Source organism: Dermacentor andersoni, chromosome 11 (genome assembly GCF_023375885.2).
Source record: "Dermacentor andersoni chromosome 11, qqDerAnde1_hic_scaffold, whole genome shotgun sequence".
Taxonomy (NCBI): Eukaryota; Metazoa; Arthropoda; class Arachnida; order Ixodida; family Ixodidae; genus Dermacentor; species Dermacentor andersoni.
In genome coordinates, this window is record NC_092824.1 from 53,453,164 (window position 1) to 53,476,699 (window position 23,536).

A 23,536-nucleotide genomic window follows, 5' to 3' on the forward strand; every position below is an offset into this window, starting at 1 on the left:
GTTCTGTCCCTGGGATTACCTACACTAAGCACCTTACATGTGAGTAAGCAAATAGGGACGGCAAGACTGGAAGGAAAACAACACTGTTCCTGGAGTTTTGTGCAGTGGCCAACGATTGTGCCGAGTTGCATATTACGAAATTTCTCAACGTTGTTGCATGTAGTTAATTCTCAGTTGATTTTTTTTCTTTATCAAAGGCTTCTCTGTAGTTATTTGTTATTTACACAGTCTGTGGTGCCCAAATTTGGGTAGTTTTCTAATGCAATGACACAAATTTGATTACTCATTTAGTAGCCATTTACTGGTCACATAATTCATAACCGCTATCAACAAAGTTGTGAAATGTGCTAGAACTTTCAATCTTGGGAACATGCTTTCTTTATATTGAAAGTTTGCCCTGAAGCGTGAAATGGGTGAAGCATGTTACATATACAAATGTAAATTTGTTTTGCTCAATGAACTCGACGGAATGAGATTTCTGTCAATGGCTTTATGTTCTTTTTTTGTGACAAGGAATGACATTGTACACGTGAAGAAACTGAGTGCAAAGTTGTTTTACTAAACATGGGCACTGCTCTCTGCAGTCCCCAGACTGTGGGAGTCATCGTGAGGCTGGAAAAGGAGAACTTCCAGGTCCTCAACATGCACGGAAAGGTGAGCCCCACCTACCCACACAAGTCCCTGTGACAGATTTTTCAATCAATCAATCAATCAATCAATCAATCAATCAATCAATCAATCAATCAATCAATCAATCAATCAATCAATCAATCAATCAATCAATCAGTAAGCCTTCACAACTCCCTCTTAATCTCAACTAGAATGTCGCCTGCTCAATTTTGGTCCCTAGTAGATGCTGCCGTCTTGCATTGCTATGCATATTATTATTTTTCCTTTGAATTCACTACTAGCGCACCCTTATTGCTGCTGTGCATGTGCCATTTCCAACGTGCAGTGTCCTTTTGATCACATGCTGATTATTTTGCCACCGCATTGCTCTGCAGCTTGTTCAGGTGAAGCACCAGTCGGTGACCAAGAAGTGCGACGCGCGCAAGGCGGTCGCATTGGACTCCGACCAGAATCAGATTCAGGTTCGAGACATCGTCAAGGTTATCGACGGGCCACACTCGGTGAGACATTGTGCCATTTCTTTTCCTATTTTGCGCTTTCCTTAAAGAGGTACTAAAGGAGCAATGTGAAATCAATGCAAACTCATATCATGCATACCAAACAGTGCTGTCAAGGCCAGCGACACTTCTGTCAATGCTCACATTCGTAAACTAAAGAATAGTGAGCCGTGCATCACGTAATTTGATGTGGCATTTAAGTCTCATACCTTTATGTTGCAGAACATGATGTAATGCAGATTTGAACCTGCATACCACCGAGCAGGCATAGTGACATGTTCATGTGACCAGCGGCCGTAGTTTGTAAGAGGCTGTGATCCTTGTTTCGGTTAGTTGAATTAACTGCAATATGTGGCCTTCGTGATTGGCGACAATGGCTGTTTCATCAAGATCACAGAGCCCATGCACCGTACAGTCAATGTTAGCCACCTGCTTGTAGGTTCTGAATATTAAAGCGCATTCTAGAAAGCCATTTCCGAAGCACCTTCCCAATTTCATTGTAGCTAAAGAGTCGCCAAATTGTTCTGTCAACCAATTTTCAAAAAATGCCGCCATTTGCTGAACAGAAAATTTGCCCCTAAACAGACAGAAATGTTGTTAATCTGGCGACAAAATCGCTACAGCGGCAACACTCTTTCTGAGAAATTCTCTGGTGGCAGGTTGAGTGATCCGGCCTTCATCTTTTTCTGCTCAGGGCCGACAGGGAGACGTGAAGCACATCTTCCGCAACTTCGCCTTCCTCCACTCTCGGATGATGCTCGAGAACGGCGGCATCTTCGTCTGCAAGACAAGGCATCTCCTGCTTGCTGGCAGCACCCGGGTGAGTGTTTCTTCTTGGGGTTGGTGTTGACGAAATGCACTGGAGGTAACGGCCTGTGTTGAAAGAAACGAAGGATAAGCAGCCTATAACAAAGTCACCTCCAAAATAATATTACCTTCATTATATTCAATAATTGTTATACGCATGCATGCTGATATCAGCGAAAAAAGAAAAGTGATGAGATCACACCATAGCAAACCAAAGCCACATCCTCTGGGAATGTGAGGGCCTTCCCCTACCCAGAGAGCTTCTACCACCTCCCTCACAAACGACATGGGAGACCCTAATACTGTCCTACGAAGAAAAAGTACTAAAAGCAATCATTGCCTGTGCAGAAGAGGTCGCTGCCAGCACTTTCGTTTACATGCAGCCAAGTCTGCCTGTATTTCTGCCAGTTTTGAGTTCTCCTGTACGCTGATGCAAGGACTGCAAAGGCTTGAGTCAGATCCGCGTGGGGAAGGCTCCGGAGCGCACGGCACATCATCATCCAAGTCAGCGTCTCCGTTTGATGGTGGGAGAACTTGCTCAATTATTTCGTCATCGTTCAGTTCGGCACATGACGAAACCGTGCTGTCGACGTCTGCGAAGTCTTCACGTCTAATGGTGGCAGGAATCGGCACACCACAGCCTAGCAGGTCATCAATGATGTCCGCATTTGAGCTTGTTGTGGTAGGCGGTGATTCAACCTCTTTATGTTGCGGAGTCTGGCTCATTCGGGCTGTGACTTGGGACTCATATGGAGTCGGACAGTGAGGGCACTGTTGGTGCCATTTGACGCGGCCTATCTATAACTTCACGAGAAAGATTTCTTGGAGCCAGCAGAGTGCTGTCTGGAATGCAAACTAAACAAACAAGCACAGCATGGCAGAACGCTGTCCACAAGGCAAACTCGACAAACAGAATGGCAATAGCGGGTCATGTGAGGGGGTGGTGGAAAAGCATGTGGAAAAGGATGTGATGATTGCGATGTTGATGTGACCTTGCAGTTCAGGCAAAGCCTCCAAGATCGGCAGTTGCAGTTAAATCTTAGAGGTGTAGAGTGGCGACCAAGACAAGGCTTCAGAGATTGCAGTCTAGCGTGTAATCCCTGGATGGTAATCTCTGAGGCCACACTTGATGTCTCGTCAAAGTTGCCAGAGGAGATAATGATGGCAGAGTTGGCATATGCTACAGCCACAGACAGAGTCCGGATAATTGGATGTAGCGCTGGCAGCTGTCCGAAATATCGGTCGTCTTTACACATTAAGTCTACGAGGCCACCATTGGTGCCGCGAAGCTGTCCGAATTACTGAGCATGTCCGGATTATCGGTTTCGTTTAGCAGTCGGCATCTGTAAAGACCCCTGTTTTTTAGCCAATGCTATATTTCAAACTACCGTTTATTGAGGCTTTTAGCCAGTCCTTGCCGATTCCAAATTAACTTTTGCGACTGTACTTCGTTATATCTGAAAATTCATAATGTTATTCGTGTTTGTTATACAATTGAGCCTAGATACACGGAATACCTTCGTTGCATAAAATGTGTTAACTCTATCAGCAGTTTGTTACCAATGATAGAGAACTCAAGGTGCAGAAGGGACACATTAAACCCCAAAATGATGCGCCCTACAGTTATTGGTATGAATCTTTGATTGAGCTCTATCTGAGTAGCATTGACCCGATAATGGCGCTTATAAGTTTGTCAAGCTGTTGACGTTGTAAGTCAAGCCTCTTGCATATACAAGATGCTAAGATAAAGATAAAGATAGATGCCAAGATAAAGGTAAAGATAGATGCTAAATGATGATCAAGATAGATGCAAAGACAAAGAAAAAGCAGTCGTTATCGAGACCACTGGAGTTGTGGGGAGAGGACATTTGTGGGATCTGTAGTTTCCTTGTCATATTCGTTGTCACTGGAGCACCCCATATGCGGAAGTTGTGGCATCTCTCCAAAATTGCTTCATTGGAGATGTTCTGAGACATCTGTGCGGTACTAAGCTACAACTGTCTTACCATGTTAGCACTACCCGCAATCGGCAAAACCTCAAACAGCCACCTGTGTCCGCAAAGCTGAACTGAAGTCCTGCACTATGTTTTCATACATATTGAGCAGAACGAACAGTACCATCTTTCTGAAAGCAGCTTATTCTTGCAGGCTTCCGTAAGGAAGACAAATGTCTTTGGCTTTAGCAATCTTTAGAGGACCACTGATAGGACCGTGCAACGTGCTGGTGCTCACAGGCCATTGAAGATGGCATTCTGTGGCAGACGTCAACCACTTCTTAAGTTTGCGCTCATTGTTTTCACTTATTGTATTCTATTCCTCCTTCAGAATGGTGGAGATCCTTGAATTTGCTATGCGCTGCACAGTCCTGATTGCCTGTGTGACGTAACTGCAACGGCAGCGCCAGAAAGAAAAGCTGTCGATAAGAGTGAGGCATTGTGCTGATTGGCTGTGTCGTGTTGCATGAGTCGTGCTTCCCCAGCTCATCGGTAGATGCACCACGGTTCATTCAGATCTGTTCGTAGTGACCGAACTGAGCAGGGCAGCGAGTCGTTATATAACAAGTGGACGGCCTCTCTCATAGCATCCTTGTAGAATTCTTTAGGTGTTCGCACCGAAATGTTCACCTTATATGGGGTCGATATAAGTGGGTTCAACTGTATTGTTCGACTGTACTGACGGTTTAGCGTCAGTAGAGTAGCGCTCCAGAGGGTGAGGACAACAGCGTGTCTTGTTCTTCGCAGTTTACGAATGGCGTGGGTGCAACAGGAAGCCATCTAGGTTAAACCTCCCATATAGTTGGCTACAGCTCAATGGCTTTGTCTCTTCTGGCCAGAGCGGTAACATTTGGGCTCATTGGTAGAACATCTTTAGATGCAAAGAGTGCAGGCACAGCTACTAGAGAGGGACACATGCTGCACAGTCTGTGTCCCATTCCATGGGTAGTTTCCCTTTCCATGCGGTAGTTGCATTTCGATAAAGAATGAATGCAAAAAAATTCATCAACAATTACAATAATCCCCAACACGAAATTGAAGTGCAACTCTATATGTGTTTTGATTTCACGCACCGGTGCATTGGCTGGCACGGTCAATCTGTGTCGTGCGGCACGTTGTAAACAGAGCGACGTGTGGTGCCACTGCCTCGCTAATCGAGGGAATGCGAGAGGCAGCGTGTGGGTGACGTGCTGGCGCGATTCACAGCAGCCGCCGCAGACAGGCTTCCCAGATGACACACGCTACTCTGGCGCCATCTCTTAGCCATCGTCGCTGCTCTGCGCTTTTCTTCACATGCTTTCGCCATACCCTCCTCCTCGCATCTTTCATCCCCCCTTTGCGCTCTAAGACACACATGTACCATGCTTGCGTTGCAAATTAGAAAACTCTGTGAACGGTGTAGAGTGCTTTCGGATATACGTTGGCGCCAGTGATTGCACTGGGGCCGTGTGGTGGCATCTTAGGGTGTTGGACTGATAGCCAGTGTGTGATTAGATTCAACTACTGCCAATCGTGCTTACCTCTATTGTCGCCTTACTGCTGTTTTTTGCTTTATGAGCGCAAGCTTGCTCGGCAAAGTCTGATTCTTTGTTTATTCTTTCTCTTTCTGCTAGTGTTTCTACTTCTTCAAGGGTGCTGCACCGTGACAGTAATGAGACCATGCGATTTCAGGTTGTTCAGAATTTAGCAGATATTTCACCTTCATATACATGGCCCTATCCTCCAGAGACCCATGAAAAGACTAGCGACAGAATGCCTTTTGGGGTCAATTCCTGTTTCAAAGCAGTATCTCACAAACCTGGAAGACCCGTTGTTTGATCAAATGGCACGGGTATATGTAAACAGCGGCATGTCAATGTACGTGGACAGAGTGACCATCTCTCATGTTTGTTGAGGTAAATACAGTTTAGTTTACTTAAGCACACGGATAAAAGTAACTGAATTGCTATTGTGTTAATTATTCATCCTCCTGTACAATCTCGTGTCTTTAGACGTGTACTTGAAGGGGCACTTTTTCTCGTCGGTGAGGATGCAGTGGTCTCACACAAAGTTCTCAAAAGCCGATGGCAACAACGTAATAAAGTTGTTGATTATGGTGGAATATACATCTGCCTCCAAGTTAAAGGTGAAACTTTTTTTTTTCCCCATTAGCGCTTACGGTTCACTTCTGAAAAGGATAAAAGCCAATGTCTACGGGGATAGATACTGGGTCTCGGGAGGTTATGACCCATTATTTTAGCATAGCTGTGTACACTTGGCTATACACCATGCTTTTCGAACCCTGCAGCAATCGACTGGCCCCACTATGGGTGGCTACACGCCCCTCTCCCCCCGCATCTCAAGTCCCATGCACCCCTCGGGTGGCGGGGGTGGCGGTCGCGGCGGGGGCTTTGGTGGCGGTGGCGGCAGGGGTCGCGGAGGCCGCCGAGACAGCGAGCTCATTGGCCAGACCATCAAGATCACCCAGGGGCCCTACAAGGGTGAGTTGGCATGTTTGAGCACAGCACCATATATTGCATATTGCCGTGTAAGGGCTGCATATATATATATATATATTTGTAAATTTGGACCTGAACTTTTTGGTTGTGGCCCATTCACGAGTAAAAAGTAAATCAATTTGTATCCACTTTAGAAAGTGAACATGATTGCCACCTTGTGCAATGATCCTGGGAAGCCTGTGTTTTAGCTTTGTTTGCTACCCCATTTGTCGTTGCTAGGACGTAACCTCAGAGCTGGAGCAGCTGGAGTCTGGTTCGCTTCAAGGACACTGTTACAAGATAAAGCCTATTTTCTGGCGTGAATGTTGGTGTCAAACAACACGTAAGGTCGTGCAATTAAAAACTACAGGATTTTTCACGCAAAACAGTAGCAGCAGCGTAAGTTCTTATGCTGTCTATGAACCACAACATATCCTCTTCCGAAAACGTTCATTGGCTGTTTCATATTCGGCATTTATCAAATGACTCGCGATAATTGCATGTGGATGATGGCCCACGCCTAAACCAAAAACTTCGTTAGTTCAACCCGTGATGCATGCAAGTCTCTGGAATGCCAAAATATGTGGCATGACTTGTTGCCATTAGCTTAAGCATGTAAAATAACTTATCCTTTTTATGAGCTCCCGTAATCAAAGCAACACGTCGTCGTCGTGTTATGACAGAACTTTTCCTGTTGGAATCTCGTGACAGCATTGGCGATTATGCTGGCTAGGCTGGCTCTGAGGGTAGGCTGTTGCGAATGCCAAATACGCGGTTTTGGCTTCGTATCAGATTGCACTGTGCAGGCAATTTTCGAATCTGCTTTTTCAAGAAAAAAGCTGATCATTGGAATTGGGTAGATACTGTAATCAATCATTGTGAGCTATTGTTTTTTGCTAGAAAATCTACCTAGGGCAGGCCAAACATAGGTGCTTTGGGTGGAATATGGCGTGCATTCAATGAAATTACTGTCCCCTAAGCACCGCCGAGACAGATGTTGCCACTATTGAAGTCATTCTTGGGGTCAAGCATGCGCATGCTGACCGCTGAAGTTTGAATTGTACGGCAAAGGTTAATTTCTGGATCGAAATACCAACAGTTTGGGTGTGTATAATTATGTAGGCACCAGCTGCCACTTATGGTTGGGAACTAATTAAGCAAGGAATTGAATTAACCACAGCTTGCTCGTGCTTTTGCTTGAGAATACAAAGTTATTGAGTGGAAAGTTTAAGTGTTGTGTAGCACTGTGGCATATAATACATATATATATATATATATATATATATATATATATATATATATATATATATATATATATATATATATATATATATAAAGAGCGTGTGTGCGTGTGCACATGCTATACTGGTTGCTGTCATATGAGGGCCTCTTTTCGACTGGAGGTAGACTTTAACCCCTGTTGAGGTGTAACTGGGACTGACATTTTAGTAATTTGAACACTGTTATAGACTGCAATTTTCAAGTTATGCTGTGGAAAGTGCAAAAAGCTGTTGCCTTTGGTCTCCAGGACACATTGGCATTGTCAAAGATGCCACAGAGACGACAGCCCGAGTGGAGCTCCACACCAAGTGCCAAACCATTTCTGTGGATCGGTCTCGTATTGCAGTTGTTGGGTGAGTGTTGAAGCCATTGTTTCACGTTTTTGCATGCGCTTGCACACCTCAGTGGTACTTTGATGTTCTGGGAAGTGCCTCTCTGCGTCAAATTTACTGTGTTTAGCCCCCACAGTCATGGCGTGTGCATTTCCATAGGCAACTTGTTTTTGCCAGTTCTGTTCAGTAGAAGCAAGAAAGGGCAATGGACATAGAGGTTTGAGTAAATCAAGCTTGCTGCGTACTAAACGTCGCTAGACATCAATGTGCTGAGTAGTGTTACGCTCAGCCACATTACAGAAGGCGCTAATTAAAACCTCGCTAATTTGGATTTCACAGGACCGAAGAGAATGTCTGAATTGACCAAATGTCGAATTATAGGGGGTATCAAGAAAACAATAAACAAATTCTCACTGCATGGACGTGCTTTTATTTACTCAATGAATCATTAGATCCTGTTTCTATGTTGCACAAAAGCAGTGCGGAAGCTGCGATTCTCATCATCTCGTGACTGATGAGTGCTCGCATCGGTGAAGGCCTCGCGACATCCTTTGCGATGTGGCCGTAATGTGCGTCTTTGTCCAGGACACACTTTTCACTACCGCGCGCACATCACGATTACTTTTTCACAACCTGTTAGCTGGTCGCTAACAAGTTGTGTGTCCATCGTGATGTAGCTGGCGCTCTTCATCTTCGGCAGATTCCACCATGTTTGTGACATTGCGCGTGCAGCCATTGCACTTAGTCTGAACGATACTACTGTTTGATGCAACCACTGTGGACAAAACTGTGGTCACTATTGACGCAATCATGGAAGGCAACTAAGCAGTTATAAAGACATGCAGCCAATAGGGTGTTATGTGCGCCGGTAAATGCAATAAATGCTATAAAGGAGTGATGTGTTTAAGTGCATGCTGTTGTATGAGTTCCGCTGATGACTATGGCGATGTGAACTCCACTGCTTCATTTCAGTTGGATTCGTGCATTGCTTTTGCTCTTTTGCGTCGCACATTTGTGGCACTCTGTGCTCACTGAGCTCCGAGAATTGTCGGAAGTAACCAGTGTGTGGCCAAATATGTCCGAATTAACGACAGTATTACTACATTAACGAATGCATACGCCTGCCGGGCCAGAAGATGAGTCTGAATTATCTGATTTTTCTAATTAATGAGGGTCGAATTAATGAGGTTTCACTGTGTTATGGTTCACGGGATGTTTGACATGCTGCGTTCCTCAGCAATGGCAAAAGAATGTTTTTTTTTTCTTCCTTATAATGCATGCAGCCAGTGTGCGCTTAAAGAAAGTGATCCAGTTCTTTGTATGCGTTAACATGACATGAATGGCTGTTCAGTAAATTTAGATGTAATTAGAATGGAATTATATAGACTTGTTAGAAAATGCAGAAAGGTTTATCTTTTTTTACAATGAGACCTGCAGCACCTTAGGACAAAACTGTGCAACAGCTTTATCATAATTCGGGGCTGAACAGGTTAATATGTCGTCATGTGAATTGATTTCATTATTATAATTATTTTTTCTGGTTCAGTGACGCACTACTTCTTTGAAGCATGGCTGCTTCAGAAAGCAACAAAAAAATTAATTTTCTTGTCAACTGTCAGTTCTAGCGCTTAGCCTCTGTGATTCTGAGACACACAATCCGTTGTCCTAATCAACCGAAATTTTGCACTAGGAAAGTCCTTGTTCATTTTTACATGACATGCCAATAGTGAGTGTTTCAAATGATCGCACATGTCTAGTCAAAAGTTTATCATCGTTACACAAGCTAACTCGCCGTCATCTGCGCTGACGTCGGGGCAACTTTTTCATCTTCTCGTTTTTGTTTTTTTTCTGTATGATGGGCAGTGGTCCTGGGGTGGCTCTTTTGCACGTTGGCTGCTGTGTGTACGATGAACTCTGGTCTTTCGTCGTTTCGTTTCTGTAGGAGTGCGAGCAAAGGCGGTGGCGGAGGAGTTTCGACGTACAACCGGACGCCCATGTATGGCAGTGGCAGCCAGACCCCCATGTACCAGAGTGGTTCGCGGACACCCATGTACGGCTCGCAGACGCCCCTTTACGAAGGTATGTGCGCAGTTTTTACTATGAATGTCATTGCAGAAGACAAACCGAGGGAAAAGTGCAAACTTGAAAGGAAAGCATCATGACGCCACGATACACTGCGTCGCTCCGTTCCTGCAATTGATGCAGCAGCCGCATGCTAATGTAACGAGAAGAAATGCATGCAGCACTTCTTTACTTCTTCATGAGCAGCACCATCATGCCTAGCCTTATTGTCACTTGACGTCAGCTAATTATGCTGCGTGTCATGACACCTCGCTAAGGCCTATGGGGCCAGGTTTCGAGATCAACTTTAGTATGAAACGAAAATATCTTAGAACGGTTATGCTTCCACACCTTCATACTTGTCAACTGCGATATTTTTACTTGCAAGAAGAGAGTGGTAGAGCTGCTATAACTTTGAAAACATGGGCTGGCATTCCTTTAAGAGATGTGAGAGGGCAGTAGGGACAAAAGAAGAAATGGGGTAACTGATATTGAAGTGGAGAATAGTAGAAAAAAAGAAAGACAGGGTGAGGCAGGCCATGTGATGCGTGGCGCAGACGACGGGTAGTCTGTCAGAAGTAACAAAAAGAAGGATGCCGAGGGAAAGGAAACATGGTCGAGGACAGCCGAGGGTTAGGGTAAGTTGTGACAAAGAGTAAACCTGCAGGTATAGAATTAGTCGAAACTATAAGTTGTGTGGTTTTACATGCCGAAAGAAGCGCGATCTAATTATGAGGCACGCTGTAGTGGGGGACTATGGATTTATGTTGACCACCTGACGTTCTTTAATGTTCACCTAAATCCAAGCACACAGGCATGTTTGCATTCCGTACCCATTGGCGTGCATCAGCTGTGGCAAGGGATTGAACCCGCAACCTCGTGCTGAGCATTGCAATGCCATTGCCACTGAGTAGGGGGATACGTGTAGGATGGAGTGGGCTGATGGAAGATATGGGTAATTGGGGAGATCGTCTTCAGCCTGCAATGTCCATAACATAGGCTGAGGATGATAGCGGGGATGATGTAGTACCACAGTGACTGTTTGGCGTTGCATAGGCGTCAATGACATTTAGTAATTGCAAAGGCATGGTGCATTGGTATTGCTCGTACAGACTACGTCGTATTGTAAACATTCTGTAGATAACCTTTTCTGTTTCCGGTCTCTCTCCAAAAAAACAATTTGTAGAAACTGTGCAGTGTTGTACAAGATCAGCCAAAAGCAAGCATGCCACCTCATCATTCGCAGAGCGCTAGAAATTTTGGCACAAGGAAAGTCTTTGTTCATTTTTACTTGCCATGCTGGTAGCGAGTGTTTCAAATGGTCGCCACGTGTCTTGTCAAAATTTGATCATCGTTATGCAAGCTCACTCGCCGTCGTCATCTGCACTGACGTTGGGGCGCCTTCTTCTTCTTATCGTTTCTTTTTTTCTGTCTGTGATTTTTCTTATTTCCTGCGTGATTTATTTTCTTATTTGTTTCTCGCACGTGCCTAGTCTAAGAGGGTCTCGGGCATAGTCGAAGTTTCTTTTGTTGAATCTGATGCTTTACCATCAAGCTACCGTAGTGGCTGAAGAAAGCGGACAGAAGGACGGTCACTGCAGTAGCTTAATGGTTGAGTAACACACGTAATATGGAAACGATGTTGGGTTCGCTTCTACCCTCAGCAGATTTCCTTATCATCAATTTTTATTTCCTGTTTCCCTATTATATTTAGATTTCAATAAAGAAAGAATACTGTAGATTCCCCCTTTGCTTTCCTTGGCTTCATTGTGTGTTGGCTTCAATTGGTTGTTTATTGCCTGTGATTCTGAGGCGTTCATCATCTTGGCTTGTGCAATTGTTAGACGTGATGAGTGAACCGGATGCGGCCCTTGCCTTCGCTCTACGTGCCCAACAAGTAACACCTGTGACCCCCCCCCCCTCGTACTGCTGTTTGTTGGACTGGTTGTCGCCGCATCGTCTGTTTGCGTGCATTTTTGCGTGTGCAGCGGGCAGCCGGACCCCGCACTTTGGCGGCGGCCAGACGCCCCTGCACGACGGCAGCCGGACGCCCGTGCACGGAGCCTGGGATCCGACGGCGTCCAACACGCCGGCGCGGACGGAGCTTGATGACTACACGTTGGATGAAGGGTCGCCGTCCCCTTCTTACCAGCCGGCAACACCCGGATACCAGGCACCCGAGACCCCCCAGGGCCCGTATACGCCCCAGACACCTGGCATGTATGGGTCCGACCACAGCTACTCACCCTCGCCTACAGCCTATCAATGTGAGTACTACCGCAGCCCATAGAGCTCTGAGCCGCAGGAGCCCTGGACTAAGTAAGGGTGCCTCCCGCACAAGCAGAAAGACACCTGCTTGTCCTTTCTTTTTAATAAATGTTTCTCCTCCTCCTCCTCTGCTAAAATTGCTAGAGAAGACTGATTCTGTGACAGCTACCATGGCAATGATGGTCTATGCATGGATTTGTCTGATTTTAGTGCTTGTGGCTTTGTTTGCTGCGCTTTATCTGCCTTTATTGCTTACGTTTTTAAGCAACCATAGTTTTTTTTTTTTCTTGACGCAGAAGGCAATAAGATGAAGGTCACTGAAAACTGTGGCATTTATGACTTAACATTTAGTCAAAAATGATCATTTTTGCAAAGTCGCAAAAGCCGTTTGACGCTACAAGGACAACCCTTAGGCAGAATCATGTACTCTTGCCGCCCATCATTGCCGTGCTAGCTGAACTGTCCTAGGGCCATTATTCTGAAATGTTCGCCTTCCACGATAGCTTTGACGCCGCAATAGTCGCGTTCAATAAATCCAGCGACTGCTTACCTGTGACGTCAGCGTGCACTACCAACATGCGCTCTCAAACGCTTCACATTGCATGCCAAGGCCATAGTTTTGCGGAAGGCGAACGTTTCAGAATATGGGCCCTACTCTCAGCTCCTGTCAGACAGTAATTCCAAAGTTCCCTCTATAGTAATTTTGTGCTCTGGAGCCTATGACAAGCCCTTTTATAGGTTTCCTTGCTTGTCCTCAGCAGTTTATTTTAGTTTATGCATTTACTCAAAATATTTATTTATCAGAACCAAAACAAAAATCTGAGCAAGCCACGCCTTCTGAGAATGCGTGTGGCTGTGTACTGCTACCAACCCCGAAGGTGATGAGAAGGTGTTGGTGGTCATGGCCAACTTGGGGAGAGCAACATCCTTAGGGAGCTTATCTCGTGGAGCCAGTTTATCTCTGATACATGAAGTAGTGTTCACATGTGCAGTAGTAGTCACAGAACGAGTGTAAAGGCTCGTCTTAAGAAAAAGCTTTAGCTCAGGGCCAACTCCGATTTCCCTATTCAAATAAATGGGAAATGCAGAAGTGTTCTTATTGAACAACCACTGAATTGGGGGGGGGGGGGTCTGAATGAAATTTGTTGCATTGGACCCCACAAAGTCGAAACACCATTCCACATCAGAGAAAATTAAAACTTGTTCACACTGATTTCTGGCCACGGACAATGCATTAGTACAAAAAAGAAAAAAGTAAATAAATTATAGTTGAGTGAATGTTCATTATGGCAATTAATTAGTAATTGGCTTGATGAACAATCCACTACTACAAGCTCGCTCCAGCATATTGAAAACACTATTATGGGCTTTACATTAAGTTCACAGCACCTAAATCGAAATTTTGAGCTATCAGATTTAGTATACATAAAAGGACATGTGCTTTGTGAGATTAAAGCTCAATTTTATGGACTACCTGCTACATTTGACAAGAACTTTTATTTAGGGCTAATAGTTCCTGCAAAAATTGCTGAAAATCTTGAGGTTGTCTAAAAAATTGAAGTGCAAAGTTTATTAATCCACAATTCTGCGCTTAAAACAGATACTGCAGTTCTCCGAATTGTCTCACTTGTGTAGGCGTGCACCGTTATAAATATTATGCGACGCCAACACCGAAAGAGCATGTCTGGAGCATGTCTACAACTAGCGCACTTTAGTTTATTTTTGTGTCATGCTCCTGTGGCTGTAGATTGCCTGCACCACTGCGTTCGGAAGTGTATATACCACGCTGTTTCTGCCACATCTTTCAGCATCTCCGAGCCCCACCGGTTACGTCACCACGCCTAGTCCAGTCACATTCCAGGCGGGCACGCCTTCCCCATCTACGTACGGTGGCTACAGCCCCACGACACCGGGTGCACCGTCGCCGTTCAACCCCCAGACACCGGGTGCTGGTAAGTGAGCCAGTTGTTGCTGAACAAGAGTTTTTTAGCACACATTCAAGGACGGCAGCGAAGGAGCTTAGAGCAGACTAAAGTTAGCCAGACGCCCCTGCATACAACAAAACTATTCTGCTTACTCGTGGAAGATTTGCATCCCCCCACTTTTAAGTTTAAAAAAAAAATATTTATATGTATATAAATGTAGATCCAATGTTCATGTTGTAATACATGTAGTGTAAAGCTTTTGTGAAAATTTTAATGAAACGCTGTAAAATCAAATGTGATCCAAACAGTTGTCTTAATTGTCATCCAATGCAATGTGTAACCTCATGCAGTGTTTATGTTTACACGCTAACTCACAAGCTATGCCGAAATGCCGACAGCAGTTCATGCTAATGCACCGAGACGTCGGCGGAGGGATGTCTTAAGGACAAAGGTGATGTTTGATGTTTGTCGAAGGAAGAATGGTGTAAAAAGAGGTGTACAGCCAATACAAGTACGACGCGAAAGTGGTGTGGTCGACTATTATTCGGTCATTTCATTCTGGCATCTTAGGTCTAACATTAAACCGACGCGCATGACTGCGTGCTTTTGCACACAGCTGTTCTTGCACGCACATGCTTTATTCGGCAAGCCACGGTCAGCAGACGTCTCGGAGGGCTCGCAAAGAAAGCTTTGCTCTAAATTTGGATTTTGAATGCTAAGGGTTCAACATTAGTTGATACCATTGCTAAATGTTTCTGGAACGTTTCTGGAACGTTGCTTGAATATCTAACGACATGGATGGCACCGAGGATGACCATTATCGAGAGCTAAGCTTCGGCACGCTGGCAGCGATATCAAAGAGGGAGACGTGGTACTTGATCAGTGATTCTGAATCTTAAATAAATGTGTGTGGAATGTGTAGTCAGTGTGCACATGTGCGCATTGTTCTGTGTACATCGTGCACAATGCTGTCCACACATTTAGTGGGTAGTTATGTGCCCGACTCTTTTAAGGGCAGTACCCTGCCAAGATAAAAAAAGGACGAAAAATATCTGCAGCTCTTGCACGAGTCAATGTGATAAGTGTAGCTTACATTCTGCACATATGCGGTGGTGCTGTCCTTACTTACTAGGTATCCTAAGCTGCTTCTTGAATACTATTCCTAAATATTATTCGTTATGTCTGTCTAGATTGGTGGATTATACTTCTTTCCAGCAGAACCTCTCTGTATATAATAAACATGTATGTTGTGAATTTTTGTATATAGCCAAGTAAATGTAAAATTTTGGTGGCCATGCTTTAATTTCACTGAGTAAGCTACTGCTAAAGCTAAACCGAAAATACAAGAAAATACAGCGAAGCGCATATTATCTTGCTGGACAATTCAAAGTATGTATTCTGGTTTGGCTAAAACTTACGTTCTGAGAGCAACTTGTAATGGCACATTCTGGACGCAGTCATACGTTTTGGTCACTGACTCAACTTGGCTGGCACACAGCTGGAAAATTAACTGCATTTTAACGAATACGTAGCTGGCAACTCTTTACACCAGCTGCTAATCTGAATACGTTTGGTCATTTTAGTAATAGCTCTGTTCATTATGGTTAAACTCAGTGCCATGAGATGGCACCACCAATGTGGCTACTCGCATTTGTATCTTTCATGGCCTAGTATTTCCTAAATGGTAATACGTGTACAGACACGCGAAAAATGTCTGTACTCCGTTTCATACTTCGCACGCAAACGCTAAAGAAGTTACACAAGTGTAGTGTAGTCATAGACGTCTCGCTCTGTGTGTTTTGCAGTGCTGTTTTTTGATCTGTGGCGCTTTCTGCGAAATAATTACTTCGCATATTACAACTTTTGGTCATGACTAATAGGGTACGTTGTAATGTCAAATCTGGCATTATTTGTACGCTATTGTGGTTCAAGCGTGCGACATATCTTGGTTTGGTCACGAGCACGAGAATTTCGCCATGGCTTCTGGTCGCACAAATGTGTCAGTCCACTCATCCGGCATTAAATAGTTTCGAATCTCTGATGCCTTCCACGTAATAACTAGGTCACATTTGGCTAAAGTAAAGTAGGAGACTTAACGTTACATAGAACTGTATGACACATTCCTGCATCTTTCATTAGTGGCACATCACCATTCTTTTACCCAAAATGTGATCAGTGGGGGAGAAGTCTGTTTAGCCTTTGTAGCATCATCTGCTGTGTATGAAATATTATGTATAAGGACTTTTGTGACTTTATGGGTCTGGTTTACACCACAGCTAGGCTTCTGCTCTGATCTCTCGTCTCCTGACGAGGCTGCTGCAGTGTCGTCCGTTGCAGCGATGCACAATAGCCCTTGAGTTGTGTCTGAGCGATGCCACAAACATCTGCAGGCATAGAGCAGCTCTCCGTGGAGTGGCAGTCCGTGGACCTGGAGGTGCGCATCAAGGACACACACGAGGGCGAGGGGCTCATCGGCCAGACGGGCGTCATCCGGGGTATCTCGGTATGCTGTCTGTCGCTCTCGTCCTGCTGCATTCACTGCCACTTGAAAGTTGGGAGAGGAAGCTCTAGGTTGGGGCAACCCCAACTTCCTTCTTCAAGTACTTGTGAAACACAGAAATGCTCTGCTCAGACAAATGCTGGACTGGCTTCAGCCAAATATTAGAGACAAAGCTGAGTTCTACCAACCGTAGGAATCAAAATTTTTACGTAGGACTTCTTACCTTTTACAAAAATGTACCAAGATCAGTAAATTTTTGAGAAGGCGGTAGTGGTGCCTGCGACCTTCCAAGTAGTTTGGGGGATCGCCGAGAGATGGCCTAAGTGTTGCGTAGGTGGTTGGAGTCTGTAGTTGCAGGACTCGAGCACGAGGTGGCAGCACTCGTACTGGAGGAGCACAGCGTGGCGTGCAGCACAGATGGAGAGAGCTTCATAATAAAGTGTGGAAAAGGGAGTGTAGCAGTGTCATCAATCCTGACAAATGGAAGCACGAAGTTTACAAATCTGCTACTCTGCACGAAAAACAGATCCCTATCACAGTTCTAACTGCATATGTTAGAGCATATGAAATGGACAAACTAGAAGAATGAGTTTGCCGTTTATGCCAAATTGTTACAAATAGATGAATGAGACAAAGTAGAAGAATGAGTTTGCCGTTTATGCCAAATTGTTACAAATAGAAGTGTGCAAATACTGAATAGTAGATTTCAAATCGAATATTGAATATTCAGAAATTTAGCACCAACTATTATGCTTACAAATTTTGTGCAAGGGATCGGTGCATCATGATCTTTGCAGGCTACTCATATTGCTTAACAAGAATCTTGGTAGCTGTCAGTAACTTTGGTACCTAGGAATAGAGATGCACAGTATGCTCTACTCTTATTAAAGGGAACACCAAATTAGTATCCCAGCGCTGCTAACAACTCAGTTTGTGCACAAAGGACTAGAAAATATTGTCACATGGTGGTGACGCTAAGAACACAGTAGCAATACTGTGAAAGGCAAAACTAGATTTTATTGGGCGAACCTGTGCCCACAAAACAGGCTACACTTATAGCACAACGAAAGCGGCGAACACAGTCGGCGATCGTCGAAAATCTGATCAGCGGGTCAAGCGCGTCGGCTTTTATACAGAATCGTCGAATGTTCCAGACTAATCGTTGGGACCCGCGTGCCTTCCACAAAGTTCTACACCATTCGCGTCAGGCGAATAAATCAGATAACACAAGGTTCGGCGACAGCAGACTGTGGATAGAAGCATCGATAACTTTCCAGAAACTTCGGATACATGCAAGCGTGTCCCGCGCTGTGCGATAAGATTTGTTAGGCGGCGAAACGTGGTCGCCCGATAAATATAAGTACACATGTCAATATGTTTTACTGGTAGAATGTCTGTCGAATAGAGCTTTCTTTCCCTTCTGAAGCAGAAGAGATAGCGAAGTTGTCCTACATACCAGTGAGGTTTTCAGTTTAGTAGTGGGCCATATACTGTGCCTAATGGCAATCTTCTGTTGCTTAGAAAGCTTTGCTTTCCGTTTTCTTCCAGAGAGCAGGAGGGTTTTTCCATCCTTATGGCAGGTAGTGACTGTGGGTTATCGCTCGTTAAGGCCAACCTGTGTGACAGACAAAAGTGGAGAATGTGCATCACGTGCCTTATTGCCGTCAGCGCTACACGGGACAACCACGTTAGGTGTCGATGGTAAAGTGTTCTCAAATCGGTGGGCCCACTGCAAGTTCATGCACCCCCCTCCCCCCCCCCTTTTTTTTATTCGTCCGCGTCCATCTGCCGTCCGTGTAAATGTTTGTAGCCAGATGTGTTGGTGTGCTAGTCACATGACATTTTCGAGCCCACCATGTAAATCCAAAGCTAGTATTTTGATGAGTTGCTCGAGGCTATAGAAAGAGACCAATGTGCACCTATGGAAAGAGGGGCCATTGTACAGTGTTCCACAAAGATGCCGACTGTGAATTCAACGCTCATTCTGTACACTTGCTTTCATTGACAAGGCAGTTTATCAGCCTTCTGAAAGTCATACAACTGCTTTGACTAGGTTTGCACTGATTTGCTGCGGAAGTGTAACTTTAGTTGCGGACACCTGACATTGTCGTTGCAATTCGGTCCAGTCAGTGATTGTGAGCTACAGTTACTGCTTGAAAATTTTCCTAGAGCTGTCAGACTGAAAACAGGCATTTTTGACGAGAGATGATGTGTGTTCAATGCATACCCATACCCAAAGCGCTGCCAAGATGAATGCTGTCGCTATTGCAGTAACCACTGCGCGGTTGCCATCGGGCCACGTGTGTGATGAGCTGCCAAATTCAAATGATTCAGCAAAGGCCAATTTTAGGATCGAAATAACGATAGCCTAGGCCCATAAAAATAAGTATGAATGCTGGCCGGCACCTTTGGTCAGGATCGAATTAACAGAAGTCTACTGTATTAGAATGGGAAAATTGTTTTATATAATAATGGTGCAAACAGCTTTTCATTATTTGAAAAATTCAAGACATATTCGATATTCGAATTTGATACTACTTGATTCACATTCAATTTGATCTTGGAAATAACTCTTTGCACAACCATAATTTTTACACAGCAAATTCTTTTTGTTGGTGCTTTGCCGAGTGAAATTTCATATCTTTTTTTTTTTTTCTGTAGGGCGGTATGTGCTCAGTTTTCCTGCTCAAAGAGGACAGAGTCGTCAGCATTCCAAGCGAACATCTCGAGCCTGTGCCACCATCTCTGCGTGGAGACAAGGTGAGATGAGGAGCCCGCTGAGGTTCTGACCAGTTTGTGATCGGTGTTTACGGTAAATCCTTCGAGGAGTAACAACGCATATTTTCCAAGTTGTAAAGACCATAGAGCTTCGTACAGTAATTACTAGAGAGATCTGTGCCGCTAGTGTCTACGGGAGCTGCGAGTCATTCAGCTAGCATGTGAATGATGGGTAGTACATGGATTCGCCTAAACTTTGTCCTGCCTTCTAATGGCTTCATGACTTTGTAAACTCGTCATTTTCAGCAAGGCACTGTGGAATAAATAATTGAATAAACATTATTGCAATTGTCCGATGGCCGGATTCGCACGCAGGACCTCTAGCACCGAAGCCTGACGTTGAAACCACTACGACGGAGACTCGCGCATCGACAGGCAGCGTAAAACGTCCTTACGAATCGAAACATTGGCGCATTTCGGTCTATCCACCTCGACAGGCTTAATGGTTGTAGTTAGTAGCAGTTGTGTGCGTTGTTCGCAGACTCTTCTGCACTTAAAGAAGTATAGATTGCTCTAAAATTTAGCACAGTGAAAACAGATAAAGCATAACAAACAAAGCTCCAAAAATGTACGAATCCACAAGCATGTCAGACAAGATCATTTACTACCCTTCATTCCCATGGTGGCTGAATAATTGCAGTGCCAGAATTCTCTCTAGTAATTATTGTAGGAAACTCTATGATAAAAACTCTGTCATGGGCTTCTTCCGTACCTGCTGACTTCCCAAAAAATTTGCTAAAATTTACAAACTTTGGCTCATTGTACGATCTTACGAACATTGCGTCGTTTTACTTTGAAAAATGAATTTGGTTCTTGAAAACCTTCTGAATGGGTTGAGGCGAGGCAAGATTGCTAAATTGGCATGCGAAAAAGAAATTGTGTTGTTACCTGCATTGCTGTCTTGTGGTAACACAAGTTGTATGCCGAAGGCGTACTTGTTTAGACAGAGCTTATTAAGTGAACTTCCTGCTACTGTAAATGCGCTGGGGTTTCAACGTGAAATTCAAAAAATGGAAGCTCCACCTTAATTGTGTCTTTTATGACCTCTTGCTGCAAAATAAACTAAAATTAACAAAAGGAGATTTCTGAAAGGATACTCAATCTGTCTAGACTTATTTAGTGTTTCTTTTTAATGTCCCTCCAACTTGCTCTGGCCTATCTGTTCGTTATAAAATATGAAGACGCCAAATAAACGGACACACACAAGAGAAGAGAACAGGACAGGCCGTTTATTTGGCGCCTTTATATATTATAATGAACAGCTACCGACTAGCCCAACAAGAAGTGCTTTTAAGCCCTATCTGTACTTTGGCACCCTTGAATGCAGTCTCGAAAGCTTTGCATCTTCTCCGTCCCAGGTGAAAGTGCTGATGGGAGAGGACCGTGAGGAGACCGGGGAGCTGCTCAGCATCGACATGCGAGAAGGCGTGGTTAAAATATTCAGCAGTGGCAAAATAACTATGCAGCCGTTGCGGCATTTCTGCAAGATCCATGAAAGCTAAAGGCAGCTTGCCTCATCAACCCGCCATACTTTTGTTCAATATGTTCCCCACATCTTTTTTTTTTCTTTGCCTTACAGGTTCGTGCAGATTCTTCTCACCTCACAAGTCTTTTTTTTTGTTCTTTTTTTCAATGCATTGGAAAGTTGTGACAACAATCGGAGACCGGTTTCTTGCCACTGTGAAGTGAATAAAACATGTTTTCTCTAGTTAGTTGTGGCTTGCGGTGTTTATTTACTAGGGATGTTTCAGTAGTAGGATCTCTGAGTTGATTATGAATGTTTTTTAACAGGTTAGCTTCTAAAATTGAAGTTAGATAGTCATAGTTTTGCCCAAAAAGCAAAGCAGCAATTGCGGTAGCAAATTAGTGGATAACTATACGAAGTGAGGATAATAGCTTTATTGGCTGTATAAAATGATAAACATTCGCTCACTAACTAAATTAACTAGCATGTTGTCATGCGCACATAGCAATCATATATACATCTCACTCGATGAGCACAACACTCGCTGTCAAAACGCTGGCGTGAAGAAGAGCGGCAGCAGCCACGAGTGAATGCACTTCGTGCTGCCTCTCACTTCAACGTGAACTAAGTAGTGAGAACACGGCGCACACGAAGCTATGAGTACTCGTTGCACATCGCTTCCAAGACGGGGCTCGCGTGGCCGTGCCATACGCAGCAGCCGCCGGAGAAGAACCCACCCACTCATCTTTTGCCCTCCCCCCGGGTGTCTTGCACATGAAAGAAGAGGGTGTGCTTCCTCCCCACTTTCCTCCCTTGCGCGTGCAAGATTGAGCCGACGTCGTCGGCTCGCACATACAGCACACAGCACGCGATGACGATGTTATCGCCCTTGGACTTTATACGGAAGATCACTGCGACGGCAGAAATGCACCTTGTGTATGCGTATAATTGCTATTGCAGTAAAAGCATTATATTACTCTGCAGCCATTAAAAGCTCTGAATGGTGTCATCATCGGTAAAGTATTCTGGTTCACTATACCATCGGTGCAATATCGGCAACAGCTTCATATTCGGCTTTACCCTCCCCATATGGCAAAGAAACAACAAAATATGCAGATACCACGGTGCTATGTGAAGTATTTAGCATCTAGCTGGCTATCCAGAATAGTTTCTGGTTCTGCAAAGCGTTACCAGATATACCATTGTGTTTGTGGCAAGAGGTGAGCAACCCTGGGTGTGACACGAACGCTTGTGTGACGAGAGCAGCGAAATGGCAATGTGTCGGTATTAAGACGGCATGATCCCTGAGCTTTTAACAAAGTGACAATCTGTTACAACCTCGGCCAATCCTGAAAATGGTACAACGTCTCACAGCGATTGTGTGGCATTAGTTGCTGCGAAGAAAAAGGTGGGGGAATGCGGGCAAACCTCAAAGGCGGTGCAGACACTGTCTTGAAGCACTAGCTGCCACCAGCATTTAGAAACGACTGGCTGCATGGTATGTGACCTGACGCACGTGAAAGACCATGGCAAATCCGTGGCTGAATGGAAGCTGGCGCACACGCTCGGTTTATGATGCACTGGCCAATAACTTCAAAGCACGAGTTGCAGTTGACACGAGATAAGTATGCATGCTAGTTTAGCATCGATGAAGAGAGAGAAAAAAAAGAGGATATATATTTCGGGGAAATTGGTCGAAAACACGAAAGTGGACCACGTATTCTAAGAAGCAGGGGCAGCTCTGTTGCACATTCACAAATACGTGGCCATAAGTGTGCACAAACTTTAATAAATTACAGTTTCGCTCGAAGGACAAAGCAAGTACAGCGATGGCAGGCATGCGAGCCTTGTGTTGCTGCATAGCGTTGACAGCTCCTCGGAGGATACCAGCAGGCATCGTAGGTGCATCCGAAGCGAAGTTGTGTGCCTGTGGCGAAACTGTGTTGTTAAAGCTCCGGCGGCACCGCGCGAGCGCCCGTATGGACACCCTTTTTGCCGCGATCCCATGGGCGCCGCCATGTTTGATCACGTGGTGACGCGTCCGTTGTTCGCCTCCCTGTTTACAATGGATGTGCAGGAAGCCGGTGCTGCTCATCAAACCTCTGTTTCGGCGGAAATATATCGTAGACGGTGACTGGATCGACGACACGAAGATTTGGCCGCAACTTCAGACGACATGCAAGTGCTTTCTGAGCTCATTATACGCTTTTTCGAAACGGCGCGAGCAGCGTTTACGGTGCTTGTACTAGAAACGGGGCTAGAAGTGTGTTCCAAGCTGTCCAAACTTTCCGCTTAAGAATTAAATCGGAATCCGCGTGTTCACTTCATTCTTTATTTGGCAACTACTTTGAAGCAGCGGCTTGTCGTGTTTTCGACTCGGTAAGGCTCCTCGGTGCAGTTCCTATCTGATTGTTTTATTGCCTAATCGTTTGCGGGTGTGCTCAGTTGCGATCGATTTGTTCTTGCTGCGCACAAGGGTTGGAAAATATATTTCCTGTACTTTGTAATAACTTGTAGCAAA

General features: G+C 44.7%; 1 protein-coding gene across 2 annotated transcripts in view; it reads left to right on the plus strand.

The window, feature by feature from the left end:
* The window catches only part of Spt5 (Transcription elongation factor subunit Spt5), a 53,928-nt gene extending 32,666 nt beyond the window's left edge, over positions 1-21,262 (plus strand). For both annotated transcript variants that reach the window (XM_050167819.3, XM_050167820.3), the window contains exons 14-24: positions 585-654; positions 1,005-1,130; positions 1,822-1,947; positions 6,216-6,408; positions 7,934-8,039; positions 9,961-10,097; positions 12,068-12,346; positions 14,156-14,299; positions 16,663-16,775; positions 19,434-19,532; positions 20,909-21,262. In XM_050167819.3, coding sequence (XP_050023776.1) covers positions 585-654; positions 1,005-1,130; positions 1,822-1,947; positions 6,216-6,408; positions 7,934-8,039; positions 9,961-10,097; positions 12,068-12,346; positions 14,156-14,299; positions 16,663-16,775; positions 19,434-19,532; positions 20,909-21,052 — 1,537 coding nt within the window. In that variant the 3' untranslated portion in view covers positions 21,053-21,262. The remainder of the gene's footprint in view (positions 1-584; positions 655-1,004; positions 1,131-1,821; positions 1,948-6,215; positions 6,409-7,933; positions 8,040-9,960; positions 10,098-12,067; positions 12,347-14,155; positions 14,300-16,662; positions 16,776-19,433; positions 19,533-20,908) is intronic.
* Positions 21,263-23,536: the final 2,274 nt, after the last annotated feature.